Source organism: Onychostoma macrolepis, chromosome 21, assembly GCF_012432095.1.
Source record: "Onychostoma macrolepis isolate SWU-2019 chromosome 21, ASM1243209v1, whole genome shotgun sequence".
NCBI lineage: Eukaryota > Metazoa > Chordata > Actinopteri > Cypriniformes > Cyprinidae > Onychostoma > Onychostoma macrolepis.
The window spans coordinates 13,505,916-13,525,912 of record NC_081175.1 but is presented as its reverse complement, the minus strand read 5'-3'; the positions used below and the strand labels follow the sequence as shown (position 1 = coordinate 13,525,912).

At 37.5% G+C, this 19,997-nt stretch overlaps 1 protein-coding gene across 2 annotated transcripts in view; it reads right to left on the bottom strand.

The window, feature by feature from the left end:
• The window catches only part of ankhd1 (ankyrin repeat and KH domain containing 1), a 45,665-nt gene that overhangs the window by 15,749 nt on the left and 9,919 nt on the right, over positions 1–19,997 (bottom strand). Inside the window, exons 2-10 of one of the 2 annotated variants that reach the window (XM_058757553.1) lie at positions 12,072–12,225; positions 8,031–8,187; positions 7,605–7,767; positions 6,147–6,294; positions 5,739–5,972; positions 2,120–2,214; positions 1,795–2,032; positions 1,105–1,296; positions 908–1,017 (exon numbers count right to left, since the gene is read on the bottom strand). In XM_058757553.1, coding sequence (XP_058613536.1) covers positions 908–1,017; positions 1,105–1,296; positions 1,795–2,032; positions 2,120–2,214; positions 5,739–5,972; positions 6,147–6,294; positions 7,605–7,767; positions 8,031–8,187; positions 12,072–12,225 — 1,491 coding nt within the window. The remainder of the gene's footprint in view (positions 1–907; positions 1,018–1,104; positions 1,297–1,794; positions 2,033–2,119; positions 2,215–5,738; positions 5,973–6,146; positions 6,295–7,604; positions 7,768–8,030; positions 8,188–12,071; positions 12,226–19,997) is intronic. The other variant, XM_058757554.1, reaches the window with a different exon arrangement.

The window sequence follows — 19,997 nt, the reverse complement described above, 5'->3', positions numbered from 1 at the left end:
CAGGACGGATATTAGCAGATCGACTATAGATGGAGAGAAATGGCAGATAAATTTATTTTATTTTTTTTAAAGTAAATTAAATATCAGAAACAAAACTTTAAAAAGAAGGGTTACGATCAAGCAAGAGGCAGGACTGTAAATATCAGAGCAGCTTTCCTGCGGTAGAGAGAAACTCAAGGAGCGGGAAGGGCTTGAATTGGACGCTGAGGTTGCGTTGTTTCTTCTTGATGAGCAAGTAACGTTGATTTTGCCAAGTTTCACACAACTTATCCATGTTGGCTTTTGTTTGAAAATGCGTGTGTGTCATCTTCACTCGTTTCCGCAATCGTCGTTGCCATGGTTGTATACGTGCGAGTGGGGCGGAGATTTCAAAATAGGGGCGAGGTACTGTTGGGGTATGGCCGTGTTTGTTTTGGTGCTTTCAAATATCAACATCAGAGAGGAGGGGGAAGAGGGGAGACAGACAACACACAAAGCTTTGGTTTCAGACAGTTTCATTTCGCACCCGTTGAGTTAAAAACACAAATAAATGCACATCCATTTGCACTCTGCATCGAAAACATATATATGAACGTGCTGTTGCACCGCTGATAACTTTTAAGGCTTATTCTGCGGCGTTTATAGAAGCCTTTTGATGGGTTGTCAAGGAGCTGTAAAAACGGTTACACTCACTAAGTGAATGAATCGCATTTGTGTCAAACTCTTATTACAAAGCAAAAACAAACACTCTCCTTCGATCCATGAACGTTTCTCAGTTAATGTATGCGATCTAACAGTGAAGCATCTGTCATAACAAATCAACACTAAAATCTCAGAAAAAGTAGTCTGGGGTTTCATGACCCTTTAAGGCCACTTAATATAAAGTGGGACCAAATACAATAATGGTAAAAAAACAATATCCACACACCAGGTCAGCCCCTGTTTGCAGCAGCACATCGGCCACATCGGTGTGTCCGTTCTCACAGGCGTATGTCAGAGCTGTGTCACCTGTGGCTGTTGTGGCATGGACGTTAGCCCCTGAACAGATAGAGAGTAGTGTGTGAACATGTCACAGTGCCAAAGAAAGGAGAAATTTCAAGAATTACATCCGACGCAATGCCTCACCTGCAGCCAACAAGTACTTGACCAGCTCCAGATGCCCCTCCTGTGCAGCCTCCATGAGCGGGGTGGAGCAACCCAACTCAATGTCCGCCCCAGCTTTGATGAGGAAATCAGCCACCTCTAGGAAGCCTCCACAACATGCCAGAGTCAATGCAGTCTCCTGCGTCTCCTCTGTCTGAGCGTTAATATTTGCACCTAAAACCAATAGATTAAAAAAACAATCCTTTAGTTTGTGAACTTCTAAAAGAGCATCTATATTTAAGACAGTTTGAAATACAAAGCTTGCTGCGGTCAAAACATCTAATTGATCATTTGTGGTAATATCACTTTTAAATGGATTCCGTCTTCGCATTACTAACTTAGGTCCTGTTTGCATTTTCAGTAGTCCAGTCACAAGCGGTCAGTCAAGACACTAGAGTTTACACTTTGTCTTAACATGCACTTTTATAATGCAACTCCTGTGAACACAATGTGTGTTTCGGCTCAGAATAGAGTAACTGGTATTGATTTTTAGGTATGCTTTCTCAAAACACATCCCATAACCCATAAGTTTTCTGTGGCTGATTGTGCACATTCGGCCAAATGACACGTTTTTTAAAGTTGGTTCAAAACAATTTATACCCTATTTACACATGTATTAAACACTGCCAGGTCCTATGGGTGAAGTCTACAAAACTGAGGTGACCCCAGTACCTTGTGCCAAGAGCAGTGCTACCATCTCTTCATGGCCCTCACGAGCTGCCTCCATCAGTGGAGTGTAACCCTCATCGTTCACCTCCTCCAGGTTGGCCCCCCTCTCGATCAGAAGCGCCGCCAGCTCCACATGGCCCCCACAGGCAGCCAGCGTCAGAGGAGACTCAAATGAGTCAGCAGGCATGTTTACCTGCGCCCCGCTATCCAATAGCAGCCGTGCCACCTCCACATGCCCATCCTACACAAAACAAGCACGAGAATAATGTCTCAAAAGACCTGCACAAACATCAGAGGAAGTACCGACAGACTGTGCAGATAGTGTTACCATGCAGGCCTCCATGAGTGCAGTGTGCATCTCATCTGTCTTGTGCTCCTGATCGGCTCCTGCTTCTAAGAGAAACCGGACCATGTCCAAGTGCCCTAAAGAACACACAGGATACAGTTAATTTCACCCCAAAAGGTTCGAAACTGATTGATTTTATAATATACAGTTGGGTATATATGGTATATTATATATTGTAACTTGGTTTCAATGACCATGTTTACATGCACATCGTCCTTTGTTATGAAAGGACAGTAATAACATGCTCCACAGCTATTGGAATATTCCAGTATACTAGTTTGGGGTCGGTGAGATTTTTTAAATATTTCTGAATAAAGTTACTTATGCTCACCAAGGCTGCATTTATCTGATCAAAAACATTAAAGGAAGTAATATTGTGAAAGACTTTTTCACAATTTAAAATAACTTGTACATATATATTTTTCAAATATAATTTATTCCTGTGATGGCAGATAAATTTTCAGCAGCCATTACTTCAGTCTTCAGGGCCACATAATTCTTCAGAAATCAATTCTAATATGCTGATTTAGTGCTTAAACATTTCTCTTCAATATTGAAAATATTTGTGCTGCTTAATATTTTTTTAGGAAACTATTATTTGCAATTTCTTCATGACTCTTTTCAAAAGAACAGCATTAATTTCAGTTCTTTTATGACATTAAACATTTCTTTACAGGCTCTTTTGATCAATATAAATGCAACCTTGCTCAATAAAAGGATTAATTTCTTTAAAAAAAATGATCTGAAGTTTCTTTCTGAAAGATCCTTCAGAAATAATTAGAACATGCTGGTTTGCAGCTCATTCTCTTTTCTCACTTCTGAAAACAGCTAACACAATGATTTTTTTCAGTACACTGTGATAATTAGAAAGTTCAAAAGAACAGCATTTATATTATAGAACAGCATATATTTTTTTAATTTAAATAACCCTTCAATTTCCATGAATTTTTATAATCCTTACTAAATAAATGAATTTCTTTACAGGGAAAAAAAAAAATAAAAAATTACTGCCCCCAAACAGTTATGTACAGGTGCATCTCAATAAATTAGAATGTCATGGAAAAGTTCATTTATTTCAGTAATTCAACTCAAATTGTGAAACTCGTGTATTAAATAAATTCAATGCACACAGACTGAAGTAGTTTAAGTCTTTGGTTCTTTTAATTGTGATGATTTTGGCTCACATTTAACAAAAACCCACCAATTCACTATCTCAACAAATTAGAATATGGTGACATGCCAATCAGCTAATCAACTCAAAACACCTGCAAAGGATTCCTGAGTCTTCAAAATGGTCTCTCAGTTTGATTCATTAGGCTACACAATCATGGGGAAGACTGCTGATCTGACAGTTGTCCAGAAGACAATCATTGGCTACGTTTACATGCACACTTTTTGGTTCAATCGGACTGAATTCATTCCGATTGATGAATCTGAATGTAGTGTTTACATGAACGCTAAATAAAGTGATCGGGTTGATGTGCGCGTTTATGTGTCAAGCTTCAAGTCTGAATTTTTTTTTTTTTTGGACATGCACACACTACACAAATATGGAGTTTCTTACTGTTTGCACATAATAACCACTCTTATACACCGTTTCTTTCTTTGTTTTTAACAGCGGAATTAATATTTATCCACTTCTGGATAAATATACATATAAACCACAGTGCCGTGCTGCTCATATTCATCACGCAGAAAAATGCCCCTCCCTGCGCACAAAATGGGTTGCCTGTGGTTGAGAATCCGAAACAAGGACTGGTGGGAGGTTGTCCTTCTCCACTTCACAGATGCAGAGTGAAAGGAGAGTTTTATAAATGACAAGGCACACATTTATACAACATTTTATTCAAAAGGAAGAACCGCTCGTTCTGCGCGTCATACGTCATTACACTATTTCTGCGTTATTGCACATGCGCAGTCCTTTCAGTTTCGGTTTTCAATCCGATGGAGTGTTTACATGCACGCTCAATTGGATTAGAAAAGGAATAAACCACCCCCTTCAATCCGATCGAAATTTCATACCGATTGAGCTCAATCGGATCGATTAAGGTGTTTACATGAAGCCTTTTCAGTCCGATTGAGCCATCAATCCGATTACAAACGGATTATTTGGTTGCATGTAAACGTAGCCATTGACACCCTTCACAAGGAGGGTAAGCCACAAACGTTCATTGCCAAAGAAGCTGGCTGTTCACAGAGTGCTGTATCCAAGCATGTTAAAGTTGAGTGGAAGGAAAAAAAGTGGAAGAAAAAAATGCACAACCAACCGAGAGAACCGCAGCCTTATGAGGATTGTCAAGCAAAATCGATTCAAGAATTTGGGTGAACTTCACAAGGAATGGACTGAGGCTGGGGTCAAGGCATCAAGGCATCACCACACACAGACGTGTCAAGGAATTTGGCTACAGTTGTCGTATTCCTCTTGTTAAGCCACTCCTGAACCACAGACAACGTCAGAGGCGTCTTACCTGGGCTAAGGAGAAGAAGAACTGGACTGTTGCCCAGTGGTCCAGAGTCCTCTTTTCAGATGAGAGCAAGTTTTGTATTTCATTTGGAAACCAAGGTCCTAGAGTCTGGAGGAAGGGTGGAGAAGCTCATAGCCCAAGTTGCTTGAAGTCCAGTGTTAAGTTTCCACAGTCTGTGATGATTTGGGGTGCAATGTCATCTGCTGGTGTTGGTCCATTGTGTTTTTTGAAAACCGAAGTCACTGCACACGTTTACCAAGAAATTTTGGAGCACTTCATGCTTCCTTCTGCTGACCAGCTTTTTAAAGATGCTGATTTCATTTTCCAGCAGGATTTGGTGCCTGCCCACACTGCCAAAAGCACCAAAAGTTGGTTAAATGACCATGGTGTTGGTGTGCTTGACGGGCCAGCAAACGCACCAGACCTGAACCCCATAGAGAATCTACGGGGGTATTGTCAAGAGGAAAATGAGAAACAAGAGACCAAAAAATGCAGATGAGCTGAAGGCCACTGTCAAAGAAACCTGGGCTTCCATACCACCTCAGCAGTGCCACAAACTGATCACCTCCATGCCATGCTGAATTGAGGCAGTAATTAAAGCAAAAGGAGCCCCTACCAAGTATTGAGTACATATACAGTAAATGAACATACTTTCCAGAAGGCCAACAATTCACTAAAAATATTTTTTTTATTGGTCTTATGAGATTGGTGAGGTTTTTGTTAAATGTGAGCCAAAATCACCACAATTAAAAGAACCAAAGACTTAAACTACTTCAGTCTGCGTGCACTGAATTTAATACACAAGTTTCACAATTTGAGTTGAATTACTGAAATAAATGAACTTTTCCATGACATTCTAATTTATTGAGATGCACCTGTACATGTAAAAAGCATATTTTAAATAAACTACAATATGCATGTTTTTATCCATTAAGGTTGTCCTCTATTGAAAATACTAGCTACTTATTACAATGCAATTTGGTACAATTCTCTTCTGTCTGTATTTAATATAGCCATATTTACACTTTCAATGTGCAGATAGACATGAATGTTCAATTACAGTTGAAATTCTGTAAAAAGCTTACCAGAATTATCATCTTATGTATGTAAACACACTATGATACAATGGGATGTACCTTTATAGCAAGCGAGTGTGAGCGCGCTCTCCTTAAACTCATTGGAGTGTGTGTTGATTCCAGCGCCGTACTCCAGGAGCACACGAGCAACCTCCACGTGGCCTGCACTGGCAGCCTCCATTAGCGGAGTGTGACCGTTCTCGTTGTGATCTTCAATGTTAGCACCCTCCTTCAACAACACCTTTACTACATCCAGGAAGCCTCCAGCACATGCATATGTCAAGGCTGTGTTACCTGCAAGAATGGGGAAGACAATGGATGAACAAGGCGTGTTTGCAAGCACAAGGTTTGTTTGTTGGCTTGCACAAGGGTGAAAATGTACTTTACTCTTTTTGGTCCATTTAAGTACACTTTCATTTCATACTGTTGTTTTCATTTTATTTATTGAAAAAACAAAAAAAGTTGTACCTGTCGAGGACTGTGCGTTAACGTCAGCTCCGTGCACTAGGAGCAGTTTGACGATGTCAACGTAACCACCGCTTGCAGCAGCCATAAGTGGCGTGATGTCTCCTTTGATCCCTCTGTCCTCCACGTTAGCATGCATGGCCAGCAAGACCTACAACCAGTCAAACTCATATCAACAGATGTTTTTTCCCAAACAACCACAGAGCATGCTTATACTAAAACTGAAAATTAAAGGTAAAGCATGTAATTTCTTCACCACTAGCAGCACCATAAGCAATTGCAATCAAAAATGGGCGAATTGGTCTGGAAATAAGGATACTCCAGATACTGATGTTGCATCAAGAAGCTAGATCCTTACACAACTTAACAAACATGTGTTTTTTAATATGTATGACCTTACTTAAACATAAAACTTACTGGACATACATATACACACACGCATACATATTAGAAATAATTAAAAATATTTATAAATAAAACCTTACATCTGAGGTATCAATATTAAGGATAATGATAATACACTGATAATACACTACAAACATTTACTTAACTATAGCACTTTTAACATTCTAAAGTTTCAAAGCAGCTTTACAGAATAATGTTAGTTATAAAATTTTTCTTTTTCATAATGTTTGTAATATTTTAATATTTTGCCTTAGTCATTTAGCAGATTAGAGCCAGGAGATAATATAGCATATTTTGCAATGGTACAAGCAATCAAGCAGTTGACATTTGCTATATACTCTACTGTATGCAGATAAAGTTGGATAACTATGTGTGACCCTGGACAATAAAAACAATTTTTTGAAATAAATAAGCTTTCCATTGATGTATGGTTAGTTAGGATAGGACAATATGTGGTCGAAATACAACTATTTGAAAATCTGGAATCTGAGGGTGCAAAAAATAAATAAAATAAATCAGAACATTGAGAAAATCTCCTTTAAAAGCAATGCATTTTACTAATCAAAAATTAAGTTTTGAAATATTTACACAAGGAAATTTACAAAATATCTTCATGGAACATGATCTATGCTTGATTTGATGTACTTTGATTTTTGGCATACCCATACAATGTATTTCTGGCTATTGCTACAAATATACCAGTGCTACATATGACTGGTTTTGTGGCCCAGGGTCACATATAGAGAGCTGTGTGAAAATATAATTTATATTTCCCAACGATATAAATAAATCACACAGCTGAAAACTGCTATATTACCACCTGTTTGAATGAGAAACGGCAGATGGGAATAATTTCCAAAATGTTTTTAAAAATGGTATTTTTCCCTAATTCAGTTCAGTGCCACTTCAGGTGCAGAAATTACATACAACCTTCAAATTCTCAATTATTTATTTAATTTTAATTATTTAATTTACTTTTATTTATTTATGCATGTGAGTTGTTGTATCGGTCATCAGCTTCAGGATTGGAAGTGTGTTTGAGTCTGTACACAGTACCTGTGCGAGCTCATAGTATCCAGCTGAGCAGGCCAGACACAGCAGGCTCTCGCCCTCCTCTGTGTGTTCGTTGACGCTGCGTCCCTCGTCTAGCAGCTTCCGCACTGCATTCACGTCGCCGTCCGAGCAGGCCTCAGCCAGGCTACGGCTAAAAATAACCAGACTACTACAATTACTGCGACTGTGCAGGCGAAGCTAAGCTAACTACTCTAACTGAAGGCTCGTGCAAGAGCAAGAAGACTTACACAGCTGCTTGTGTCTAATTACATTATTACAATAACATTCAGTCATCATTAAAACACATATTTAACAGTGCTTAGCTTTTAGCCTTAACAATGAAGTAATTCTTGCTGGTTGAACATGAATGTTGCATCATGATGTGTGGACACTGGAGGAGTAATCATGTGCGTGAGAAAAGATGCCTACTTGTCGGCCTGGCTGGCGTTGAGCGTGTTTTCGGCCCTCATGCGGGTGAGGGCGGCGGCGGCCTCGTCCAGCGCGCAACTCACCGACGACGTCAAACGGCGTAACACCTCTGGATCTGCAAAGGCTTTGCCATCGGCAGTGGAGAGTTTACCAATGCCTGTAGCATTCAGCCCCACACCAGCACCACACGCCATCCAGCAAGAACAAACGCATCCATGGTTAGTACAGGCCCAACACGCTCACACACACAGGAAATACAACAGCTAGTTAGCCATTTCACACCATGCAGTTTTAGTAATGTTTTAACTTCAAATTTTAAAGCTCCTACAGAGTTTAAGAATGGCGTAACACTGTAAATGCTCAAAGAAATGCTGCTGATGGTGACCAATGAAAGAAAAAAGGCTTATCAAATTGCTACTAGAGGTTGACCGATATTGCATTTGTCATTATTCCAATAACTTAATAGTGTGTCAAACACACAGAATGTGTTATTCCTTAGTCTTTCTATAGCACTGTATGCCTGTGACGGCATAGAGCCTACAGGAGTCCAAAATGCAACATGATAGAAATGTGCAAAAAACATTATTTCTAATTATAATTAGTTAGAAAAATAACTAGAATCTTAAATTCCTAATAAAATTAGACTTGTGTGGGTTAAGTAGGCTCACATGTGCCTGTAAGAGCAGGAAAGATTGCATAAAAGTGTCTCTGTGTGTGTGTGTGTGTGTGTGTGTGTGTGTTTGTTTGTTTGTTTGTTTGTTTGTTTGTGTGTCAGAGAGCTGTGAGAAAACAGGAGACCAGCAAGTTTATATAAACTAGGGCAGGGTAATGGCAAATACCTCATGATACGATACACTACCATACCATTAAAAATCTTTCGGGGTCGGTAAGATTTGTTATTTTTTTTTTTATTAAAAGAAATTAATATTTTTTAAATTCGTAACCAATTGAACTGATATCAGAAGAGATGAAGATAGTTAGATAATTTTACAACAGACTTCTGTCAAATGAACTTGATTCTGCAAAAAATGCTTTGCAGTTTCCTCAAAAAAATGCTAAGCAGCAAAACTGCTTTTTAACATTGAGTAATGTTTCTTAAGCATAAAAGAATAATTTCTGAAGGAACATGTGGCACTGAAGACTGGAGAAATGGATGCTGAAAATTCAACTTAAATAATTTTTTTTATAAATGTATATATATTAAAAAAAAAAAAAAAAAAAAAAAGTCACAATATTAATGTTTCATACTATATTTTTTAAAATGTACATTACAATTTTTTTTTTTAAACAGACCCCAAAGCTTTGAAACGGTGTATACATCGACATTTAATTGTTTGGCGACAGACTACTTAGATTCTCTCGTGTTCAAACACACTTGGTGTATCGGTCCATATATGCACACCTTTTCCATATACCAGTATTTGTTTTAGCACACTTAACTTCATTCCAACAAAAAATACAGATAAGATCTAGAAATAGCTAACAGTTTTTCCTTCACTACTATATAGTGTATTTGTATAAAACAAATTAAAAAAGTAAGTAATGTCTTATTTTTGTTACTTACAGTTTCAAAAGCTATTTTCAGCATAAACCGGTCGACCTCTGATCTCCCTCAAACAAGGGCCGTTTATGTCTTAATGTTTGTGTACTATGCACCATTCCCAAACCTCAAATTTGAAATGCAGGCTGTGTTTTCAATTCCACCTTAAATGTTCACAAATTCTGCAGAATTTGAGCATAGACAGTCCCTCAATCTTAAAGCAAATGACCTCTAGGCAACTGTTCAGATTCCAAGTGATAATTAAATACCTGCCCCTAACCTCAACCAGGAAGAGCAGTATTTGCTTTCCTATGAAAGCGTAGGATGACGCAAAACAGATAATGCTCGTGGTAGCAGGTAAACCACGTGGCATGGAGGTGTTCAGTCACAATAGTGCGGTGCAGGTGGAATGAAAACATGTCAAAGCGTGTGTAAACAGTAGGTAACTTATGATCAGCATAATGAGTGCACAATCAAGTGAAAGAAAGACAATACGACAGTGTACAGACACAAACGACCAAACAAAGACATACGTCCACAAGCTCTGCACAGATGGAGAAAGCAACAGAGATGCTCATAGACACAAATGAAGACACACATACAGACAGCACACAAGTGTACTAAAGGCCAGTGCTGAGTCATGAGTGAGGCTGCTGCTGCTGTATGGAAATTCATTGTTGCCACTAATCTCCCCTTTGGTTCCTCTGCGAGATAACTATCCGCTCATGGGGCAGGGCAGGCCAGTGTAGGGAATCAGGCCTAACATGCTGGGCCTCACCCAAACCAACTCATCCCAAACAAGCACACACAATGGCATAACGCACAGACTAGGTCAACAGAACATGGCAAAACTTAGTGCCAAGTACCATCAGCCACCAGTTTCCCAGTTCATAAAACATTATGAAATGCTCTGCCTCTGCACACAAACCATGTGACACTGACCCTTAGCCCTCCCAAGACCCTTTACGCAGTGCCGTAGATCATTAACATGTCAGCACTCACATGCAATGCAAGCTCACTCTGGGCCATAAGGACTAGAAACACTACAGGATGTAAAGCATGTAAAAATAAACAGGTTTTAAGGATTTGCAGGGCTATATTAAGCACCAACTCTCCGAATACAGATATTTTTGCGTGTGAACTCAAACTGCCTGCGCTGCTCAATCAGCAGTAGATCTACATATACTGTAATCATGAACTCTTTAGCCGAGAGACCCAGATACAGCACTTTGTTTCTGTTCATAATAAATGTCACAAGTAAGAGAAACGGGTTAATACTTTGCTATTCAGCTTTTAAAAAGAACTGCTTTTTTTATTAGGGCTACAACTCGCAAATATTTTGAAAATCAATTATTTCCTCAATGAATTGGATAATTCATCTTACCCAACGCTCTCTTTTAAAAGAATGTGCAAAATGAAATCATTATAATACTTTATACATGTATAGACAAAAAAAAAAAAAAAAAAAAAAAAAAAAAAACACCGTTCGAAAGTTTGAGGTCAGGAAAATTCTTTAATGTTAAAAATGTTTTAACTTTGTCAGCCATTTTTTTAAATTAAAGTCTTAGTCCTGTGTCAAATTTACTTTATCATATTTAGTCAACCTTGACCTGTTTTTGTTTAGTCAGATTTTAGTCAAGTGTCTGAGCATTTTAGTGTAGTCTTAGTCAACGAAAACTTAGTCACATTTTCATCATGCTGTATAATCATTGTCAGTATAATGATTATACAGCATGATGAAAATGTGACTAAGTTTTCTACGTGATCTGGCAACCATGCACACGTTCATTCTACATGTAGAGTGAATATGTGCATGGTTGCCAGATTACAACAATTAAAGTAAAACACCAGGCAGAAAATGTATCCTTTTAACAGAGAAGCTCTGATTTGGGGATTTGGATTCTTGGTATCTGGCAACTGTAAACACGAAAGCTTGCGTAGTAGAATAAAAGCAGTCAGTAATATTTAGTCTCCTATTTTTTTGGTACAATTTTTATTTTTTAAACAATTTAGTCTCATCTTTTATTGTCAACGACACTGCGTGTTGATATAGTCACAGTTATTGATTACTGATCTTGTTGTCGTCTCATAGTCAGACATTTTTCATTAACAAAATTAACATTACTGAAAAATTCAGCTTTGCTATCACAGGAATAAATTACATTTTAAAGTATATTAAAGCAGAAAACAGTTTTCCCTGTGCACAGTTATTAATGAAATGTGTCACTGATTACTTTTATTGATCATAATCGTTTAGTTGTTTAGTTAGGTGCACAGAATATTTACGATTCTGTGGGGATTTTGTGGAAACTAATTCCAGCAAAAAGCAATCTGTAGCAGATCTTTGCACTAAAGACTAAAACACAGAAACTGAAAGCGCGACTCATGCTCAGCACTGTGGAGGCGTTGAATAAACAGAAGTTGTGAGCACATGCATGCAGAGACACAGGATAAATCATTAGGCTTAATGCGATCACATCAGGGTCGGCCGGAGGATGTACCTGCTGCTTCTAGTAATGCCTCGAGCCGGGCCTGTGTTTCTGGGTCTACTGTTCTGAGGTCAGCTCCGTCTGCTGCACTGGATAGGAGCAGCTCTGAAGCCGTCTTTAGTACAGGGTTATCCAGATCCTCCTGGTCTAGTATGAACGATTCCACCTGCATGGAAAGATACAATGTCAGCAACTGTGCTCATATTATTTACCAAACAAGGAAAAAAAACAAAGGAAGTGGTCTTGCACACTTTTCTATACATTAAAATGAACTTAAATGCAATTTCAATTCATCTGAAGACAGAACGAGTTTCTTGAACATACTGGGCAATACTTGTGTCTGTTAGAATCTGCAGACTATGGCCTGACTTGTGAAAAATTAATATGGTTTGCTCCAGTGAACACAGCAACGCCACAGTGTGACAATACCATACATCAGGAAGTGCTGAAATGACACAAGAGCATCACAATGATCCTGCAATGACCAGTGGATACAAAGTACAGGCATGCCCTCACAAAGCAATTGTTTCTAGCAAAGAAACACAAAATAAAGTCACTTTAAGACTTCTAGTTGAATGAACATCACATGCATTTCAACTAGGGATGGGCATTTAAGGGCAAAAATAATACTCGAAAATCGCCTAGTATTATTTGATTATTATTTGAAAATTGCACCCCTCCCCCACATGCACAAATTCACTCTTTCAATCTGTATGTTAAAAAACTGTTTAATTCATTAGGGAATAGGCTATCTTGACCTAAGCTATACCATGATTGTAACGTGCTGAAACATATTAATATAATAATCACCGAATGTACAACACTTATTAGCATAATAGTCCATCTATTAGCATAAATCAACTGCTCATAAGGCTAAGACATCAAAAATGGGCATGAACATCCCAGATAGCAAGCACGGGCCGATTCTGGCTGAAATGCGGCACTGTCGGCTCAGTCTCGGCATGGGTGAGAAGATAATGGGCCAGAGCCGTGCTGACTCTTCAAAACACTTCTGACTGACAGACGGCTTTTTCTCCATCTTGGCTGAAAGCTCCGCACTCGGTGTGGTTGTGTGTGTATCTACCTTCGGCCCGAGTTCATTTTGTCGCAGGCGGGCCACTGCTAGCGCTAGATTAAGGAAATCAGCCGCCTGAGAAAAAGTTGAGATGATTAAATCCTGACGCAAATCCACAGTTTGCGTGTGAGACAATGTGGTGTTCTTCTGTTGTCTGTGACAGCTTTTAGATGCGTTATTGGCAGCGCCAGCCTCTGGTTACATGAACGCATCACCACCACATCAACACCGAAAACATGAATTTGTTTTCCCAAATAAATAAATAAAATATATGTATATATTTAAGTGCTGTCAGTCGATTAAAAAAATTAAAAATCGCGTTAATCACAGTGGCGGACTGTGATTAAATCACAAATTTAAAATACTAGGATTTACCTGTAAATGTGTTGAAAAAGAAATGCATGACAAACTAGTTTAAGGAAACAGAACCTTTCACACTTCCGCAGGTATGAGACATAATCATTATTATTCTTTTATCATTATTCTCTTGTTTTTATTCAGCCATTATCAGCCTTTAAACTGGCAATAAAACATTTACCAAGCCACATGGCTTCAATCCCAGTATACATTTACCCAACTATTATCAAAAGTCTTTCTAAATAAATACAACAAAACATTTTTTGCGACCTTACGTGAAGTATTATGACAAAATGCATTCTGAAGAAGAATTGGACCTGTTCTGCAGCTGCATTAGAGCTAATATTAGCATCATGCTTCATAAGAATTTATGAGATTAATAGTTCACTTTTACTCAGAACTCACTTCAAACCACCATCGAGTGTTTGTAATAACTTCCTTTTACAATCACATGTGGAATTTACATGTGGCTATTTATAGCCTTTTATATCGCTGCACAAATTAGCATTTCAGATGTGCACATTAAACTTAAAAAAACACATACAAATATCCTATCGTAATCGTGTGTTTATCTTATATAATCTATAGTGGCTGTTGTCATGTTTATTTCTGCTGCTCTGCTGAAACTCACGTTGTTTGTGATGTTACCGCCTCTCCGTTCTTAAGTTGCCAGGGATACATTCCAAGTATAATACACATTAGTAAAAGGATCTTTTTAATTTTTATTTGTCTATATACACTTTGGGTGGCCGCGGTACATTAAAAAAGTAGCCCAAAACGGCTCTGTAATTTTTCCCGCGACTGTATTTTCAAAATAGCCCACTTGTGGCGTTACCCTGGCAACACTGGTGCTGTACCCTCATCACACAATGATAGATAACCTTCCACGCGGCGATGACGGGAAGAAGTTGGGGTCAAACCTTATCAAGCAATTAATCTGCGTTAAAAAAATATTAACCCGTTAATTTAATTAATCGCATGCGTTAACACCCCTAAAATATATATATATAAAATTTAAATCGCACAGCCTATTCAATATTCTATTATTAAATCAACTAATCGAATATTCGAAAATCGTGACCCATCCCTATAATCAACATTTGCTGAAAAAAGACTGAGTGGAAACTCAAATTCAAAGTAAACAAAGTATAAAAAAAGTATACATACACAGGGCTCCAGACTTATTCTTCCCACTGGTCGCTCTTTTGCGACTAACTTTCTCAGTTGGTCGCATTTTTTTTTTTTTTGAGCTACAACATGGGATTAATCAGTGCATGTTGATGAACTTTCATCATAGTTTACAGTTATATGTAACGAAAGTGGTTAACATTCAACCCCTTTTTTATCAGTTTGTGATGTGAACAAAGATTATGTGATTACTAGAATAAATCAGATTATTAGAATAAACAGATTATTTGTGATTTGAATTTTGTGAACGGGAGTTCCTCTTTAGCTATGTTATAAGCTGGGCTTCAGATGCTTTGGCTTTTGAATTTGCGATCTTGTCACTTTTACAAGAAAAGATAACTGTCTGTTTTGCTTGCATACATCTACACACCTTTCATTTTTAAGAGTAAAACAAAAGATGGATTCATTATTATTCTTAATTAAACAGCACAACAATAAAACAGTAAGATACAGTGACAAACTAGTAGGGATGTTCATTTTAACCGTTTAACCGTTAACTGACCGATAAGAATTTTGACCGATTAATACAATCAGTTAAACGGTTTAAAGTCACTTATTTATCTTTTTTATTTTTTCAGTAATTTAATCAAGTTATTTTAAAAGGTTTAATGCATGGTTAAAATAAGCTACGCGTATAAAAAAAAAAAAAAAAAAAAAACGTTTTTTAGAGAGAGAGAGAAAAAAAAGCATAAGTCGCCTATAAGTCGCATTTTATTATTTCATTCAGAAATAGGCCGACGCGAATTACAAATATTATAATAAACACTGTAAACATAGCTATGCTATTTTAGTTCCCCTCACTCCACAACAAATCCTTTCAATTAACAGTAGGCCATTTAGAAAAGAATTAAAAATGCGACAAACCAAAACGAATTAAGGCTAAAACGAAACTGAAACCAATGTTGGGTCTCTCCTTCGACATAAAATCAAATGTTTCCGTATTCGCGATGTATTTGAATGCCAAAATATTATTTACCTTTTATGTAGCCTAGGCCTACTTCACTCGCGTTCCAATATCCACGTAAAACAAAATGTTTTGCATAACTTCACGGCGTTACGGTGATAACGCTTAACGGCACAGATTTTACCACATATTTAAACTGAGCAGTGTTTTTTGTTTTCCCATATGTTTGACTGATTGTTTTTTATAATGATAATGAACAGGCTGCATTGTCAATTATAATGCTAAACTGTGTGCGGCGCTGGAAAATCACTTGATTTTAAATTTTTCCCCCCTTCTAACAGTGGAAGCAGCAACTAGCATACTTCTTTTAGTCATGAAGATAATCGGAATTGTAAAAGGTTAGGGTTGTTTGCTGCTTTTTGCGCATGTAAAATTAATCCCCGGAAAACAAGTGTTAGTATTTTTAACGGGTCACAGACACTTATTCTAATTTAATTTAGTTCTAATTTAAAATAATCTTGTCGGTTAACGGTTAATAATCGGTTAACGAGCGTCGGTTGTCGGTTAGGAAAAATAACCGAAATGAACATCCCTACAAACTAGCTTACAAAACTTTTATTAAAAACGTATAAGATGAGGCATGGCATACACTGCATGCTCTATTATATACCAACGAATAAATTACAGAACGTTCACCAAACACTGAGGAATCAAATAAAAAAAAAAAAATAAAAGAGCCTCCGTAGCGTAATGTGAGGTAAACAGCAAAGATAAGCTTTTCAAAAAAAAAAAAAAAAAAAGTAAAACTAAACTTGCTATTGGTGACCGTGCTTGCATGTTTTTTCCCCACATGAATACCAACATGTTCACCTTCTCTGGTTTTAAGAAGCGGTCTTTTACTTTGCTTTCGCTTCAAAACCATCCATCGTTTCCTTAATATTCGCGTGATTTTTGCTTTGCTCACCTTCGCGCTCCTGCTGACGCACAAGTATAAACCATGCTCTACACTCTAAGCACTGCCCAGTTCAAACGGTTCAGCACGGTTTTGTTATGCTTTCAGTTTCGCACAAAATTGTGTCACATGGGCAGAAAAAAAAAATGGTCACAAAATGCAACCATTTGGTTGCAGTCTGGAGCCCTGAACACACACACAAACATATCACTCACAATAAGATTCACAAAACGGTTTTTAATTGTTAAAATGTCTATTACACAAGCCAGTATATAAGCCAATAACAACAACAGCCCTGGTGTGTCTCCTTGAACATGAAAAGGTAATTAATACAAATGAGGGCACTAGTCGCAAAGTTCACATCAGCCATTAGGCCCACCCCCCCTCTAAAACGCAGCTGGGAGAAAGAGCTGCATGCTATTTAGGCCCTGAGCCTGTGAGGAATTACTGTAAGCATTAAGATGAGCTGATCAGCGGGTTCTCCCCCTCCTCTCCCTTTTGCCCTTGACCTTCGAACACCTTCCTTAACACCCACTAGGCAGTGCGACCCACACTGTGGGTTGCTGGGAGGAACTGGGCTGCTTGTCAGCATAGGCTGGAGCTCGGTGACGGCTAAGCCTGAGAAGACCAGACCAGCACGGTGATCTCCAAAGCCAAGAGAAGCATTTTTTGAAAGTACAGGTATACTAAAATTTAAGACAAAAGGAAAGTTTAAAATCCATGACCATTCCCCTTATTTGCGATTACTAGATTAATATGCTACAAGATTTTACCACTAGTAAAAGTAATATAAATACATTGTCAAAGCATCTCCTAGCAATGAACCTTTAAATCTTATGCTGGTAATATGAGGGACATCAAAAGTTCAGCCAGGTCCAACTCAGCTAAATTGAACTCAGATCCCATGACGGTCACAGACCGAGATGGACAGAAATACACAGACGTTCAAAAGTTTGTGGTCGGTAGGATTGTTTGAACAAAGTCTATTTCAATGCTCACTAAGGGCCAGATTTACTAAAGCATTGCACTGGCACAAACTCTCTTTTGGCATTAAAAAAAAAAAAAAAGAAAAAAAAGTTACTATGAGGATTTACTAAAGACATACAGCAAAACATCAGCAATGAAAAGGCGGGGACAGTTATTTTTGTGCCTAACCTTATTGCATATTCATTTGTAGGAGTTTCCCTTTCAAGGCCATTCCACACAGAGCACGATGCGAAAAAGCGAGGCGAATCGTGTTTTTACACAGAGTGTGAAACGATTGTTCGCCTTCTGCTAATTCACGCCAGCACGCTAGGTGACGCCGACCAACAATGTATTTTTCCTCAAATGCATCTCGTACATGCATTTAACATTGTCCACTGCTCAATATACAGCATTAAATTAAGATGAATAAAGTTTGGTTCTACACCAGAAACACAAATATCTTTAATGCTTACAAGAATATCTTAGAATATAATTAGAGGTACAATTAGCATCAAGCTACACTTGAAAATGTAAGTAATTATTAATGCATTTGTTTAAAAGTCACTTTAAACCATCAGTGTGCTTGTAATAACTTCCGATTGTGATCTATAGTTGATTTTGATTATAGACAGTCTCTTTGTATGTCATCAACATCCTTTATTGTTATAAAAATACCATTAGCTGCATACAGAAAATATTGTTATAATCATGTGTCTATTTGCTTTCATATGTCGTGGTAGAAAAATGTTTCACTTGATTTTTTAAAAAATGGTCAAAAACACCACCGCCACCACCACCTCGACATCCATATTCTTCGTATGTTGGTTGAAAGTCCTCAACTTCTGTGTTTTTACACTCGTGCTCAATACAGCCTTCTGAGCTTTTAGCGCCACCACGTCAACCTTTTGGGTAACAGCAGTTGCTCTGGCCATGTGATGTAATGCTCAAATCTTATTGGACGGCCCGTGTTTTGGCTTCGCGAAACTGAAAAGATTCGTCGGACTGGTTCGAGAAAAAAACTATTTCGGTGCGCGAATCGTAGCAGTCTATGTGGAAGCATCCATATGAATCCGTCCGATATTAGTTTCGCTTTTTCGCGCTCAGTGTGGAAAGGCCTTCAGATGCAACATTTTTGGGAGGAGAATCTCTTAATGAATCATGCAAGGTTTATCATCATCTCTGCTTGTTTGCAACACTACACTCATTTGCTCTTTGTAGATTGTGTTAGTCATTATTGGATTTTTTGCCCCTTAGGCCAAAAAGCTGCATTTGACAAAAAAAAAAAAAAAAACCCCAGCAAGAACAGTAAGTGAAATATTACAATTTAAAGTAACAGTTGCTTATTTTAATTTTTTTTTTTCTTTTTTTGCTTTGATGGTCCATTTTCAGCAGCCTTTCAAGTCTTCAGTGTCACATGATCTTTCAGAAATCATTCTGATATGCTAATTTGGTGATCAAGAGATTTTGCTTAATATTTTTGTGGAAGCCGTGATTTTTTTTTTTTTTTTTTTTAAATGGCAATAATTAAGCCATTATAAAACATTAAAAGTCTAATGCATCTTTGCTGAATAAAAAAAATATTTGTTTGTTTAAAATTTTTTTTTATAAAAAATCTTACCCCAAACGTTTACATAAATCTAAACAATACAAAATTGACAATACTTTTTGTTTTGTAATGAAATAACTATTGTGTATTTTTAATCTTTATAACAATCTTTATTTGTTCACATTGAGATCTGTGCAGAGCTCATATCGTGCTACATGAACTTTGGTCATCGCTCATATGAGGGTAGATAAAGTTCACTGAGCTAATATTAATAATTTAAATACTGATATGATATACAATGTTATTGCAATCCATGTTATACAATTTTGTTTTGCATTGATGTGAAGCTTTCATACATCAATCAAAATAAATTGTAAATGTCACTCATTCATTTCAGACTAATATATAGCACAGTAACCTTGTATGAGTTTTTAATTGTTCCTGTGGTAAGGCACAGAACCCTTCAAAGTCAGTGTGACATCTGAGGATGCTCAAACAACGCTTGATGTGCCCAAAAGGATTAAAATGCAAATGCAAATATTATTTATATATATATATATATATATATATATATAAATATAAATATAAATAAAAAGACAAGTAAGCTTAAATAATCCAGTTGTAAGCACTTGCTGCATGTAAACAGAGCAGGAGGCATATGATGTACATGACGTTTTCAATCAAATTATGTTAAATTAAAATCTGTTTGCTATTGCCAGTGCAAACTGTTGATAAAGTTCTAGACTACCAACACACACCCACACAGCAGGAGGATCTGCTCTGCACTCTTGCACACTGACTTGTAAGAAATTTGATGATTGACAGTTCCGTTAACGATTATTTTAGTTATTTTGAGAAAGAAACGACAGTCAAATGTAAACAACTCAGACAGTACATGAAGCTGTCATGAAGCTGTCAAATTATGAGCTTATTTCAAATTTTATAAACAA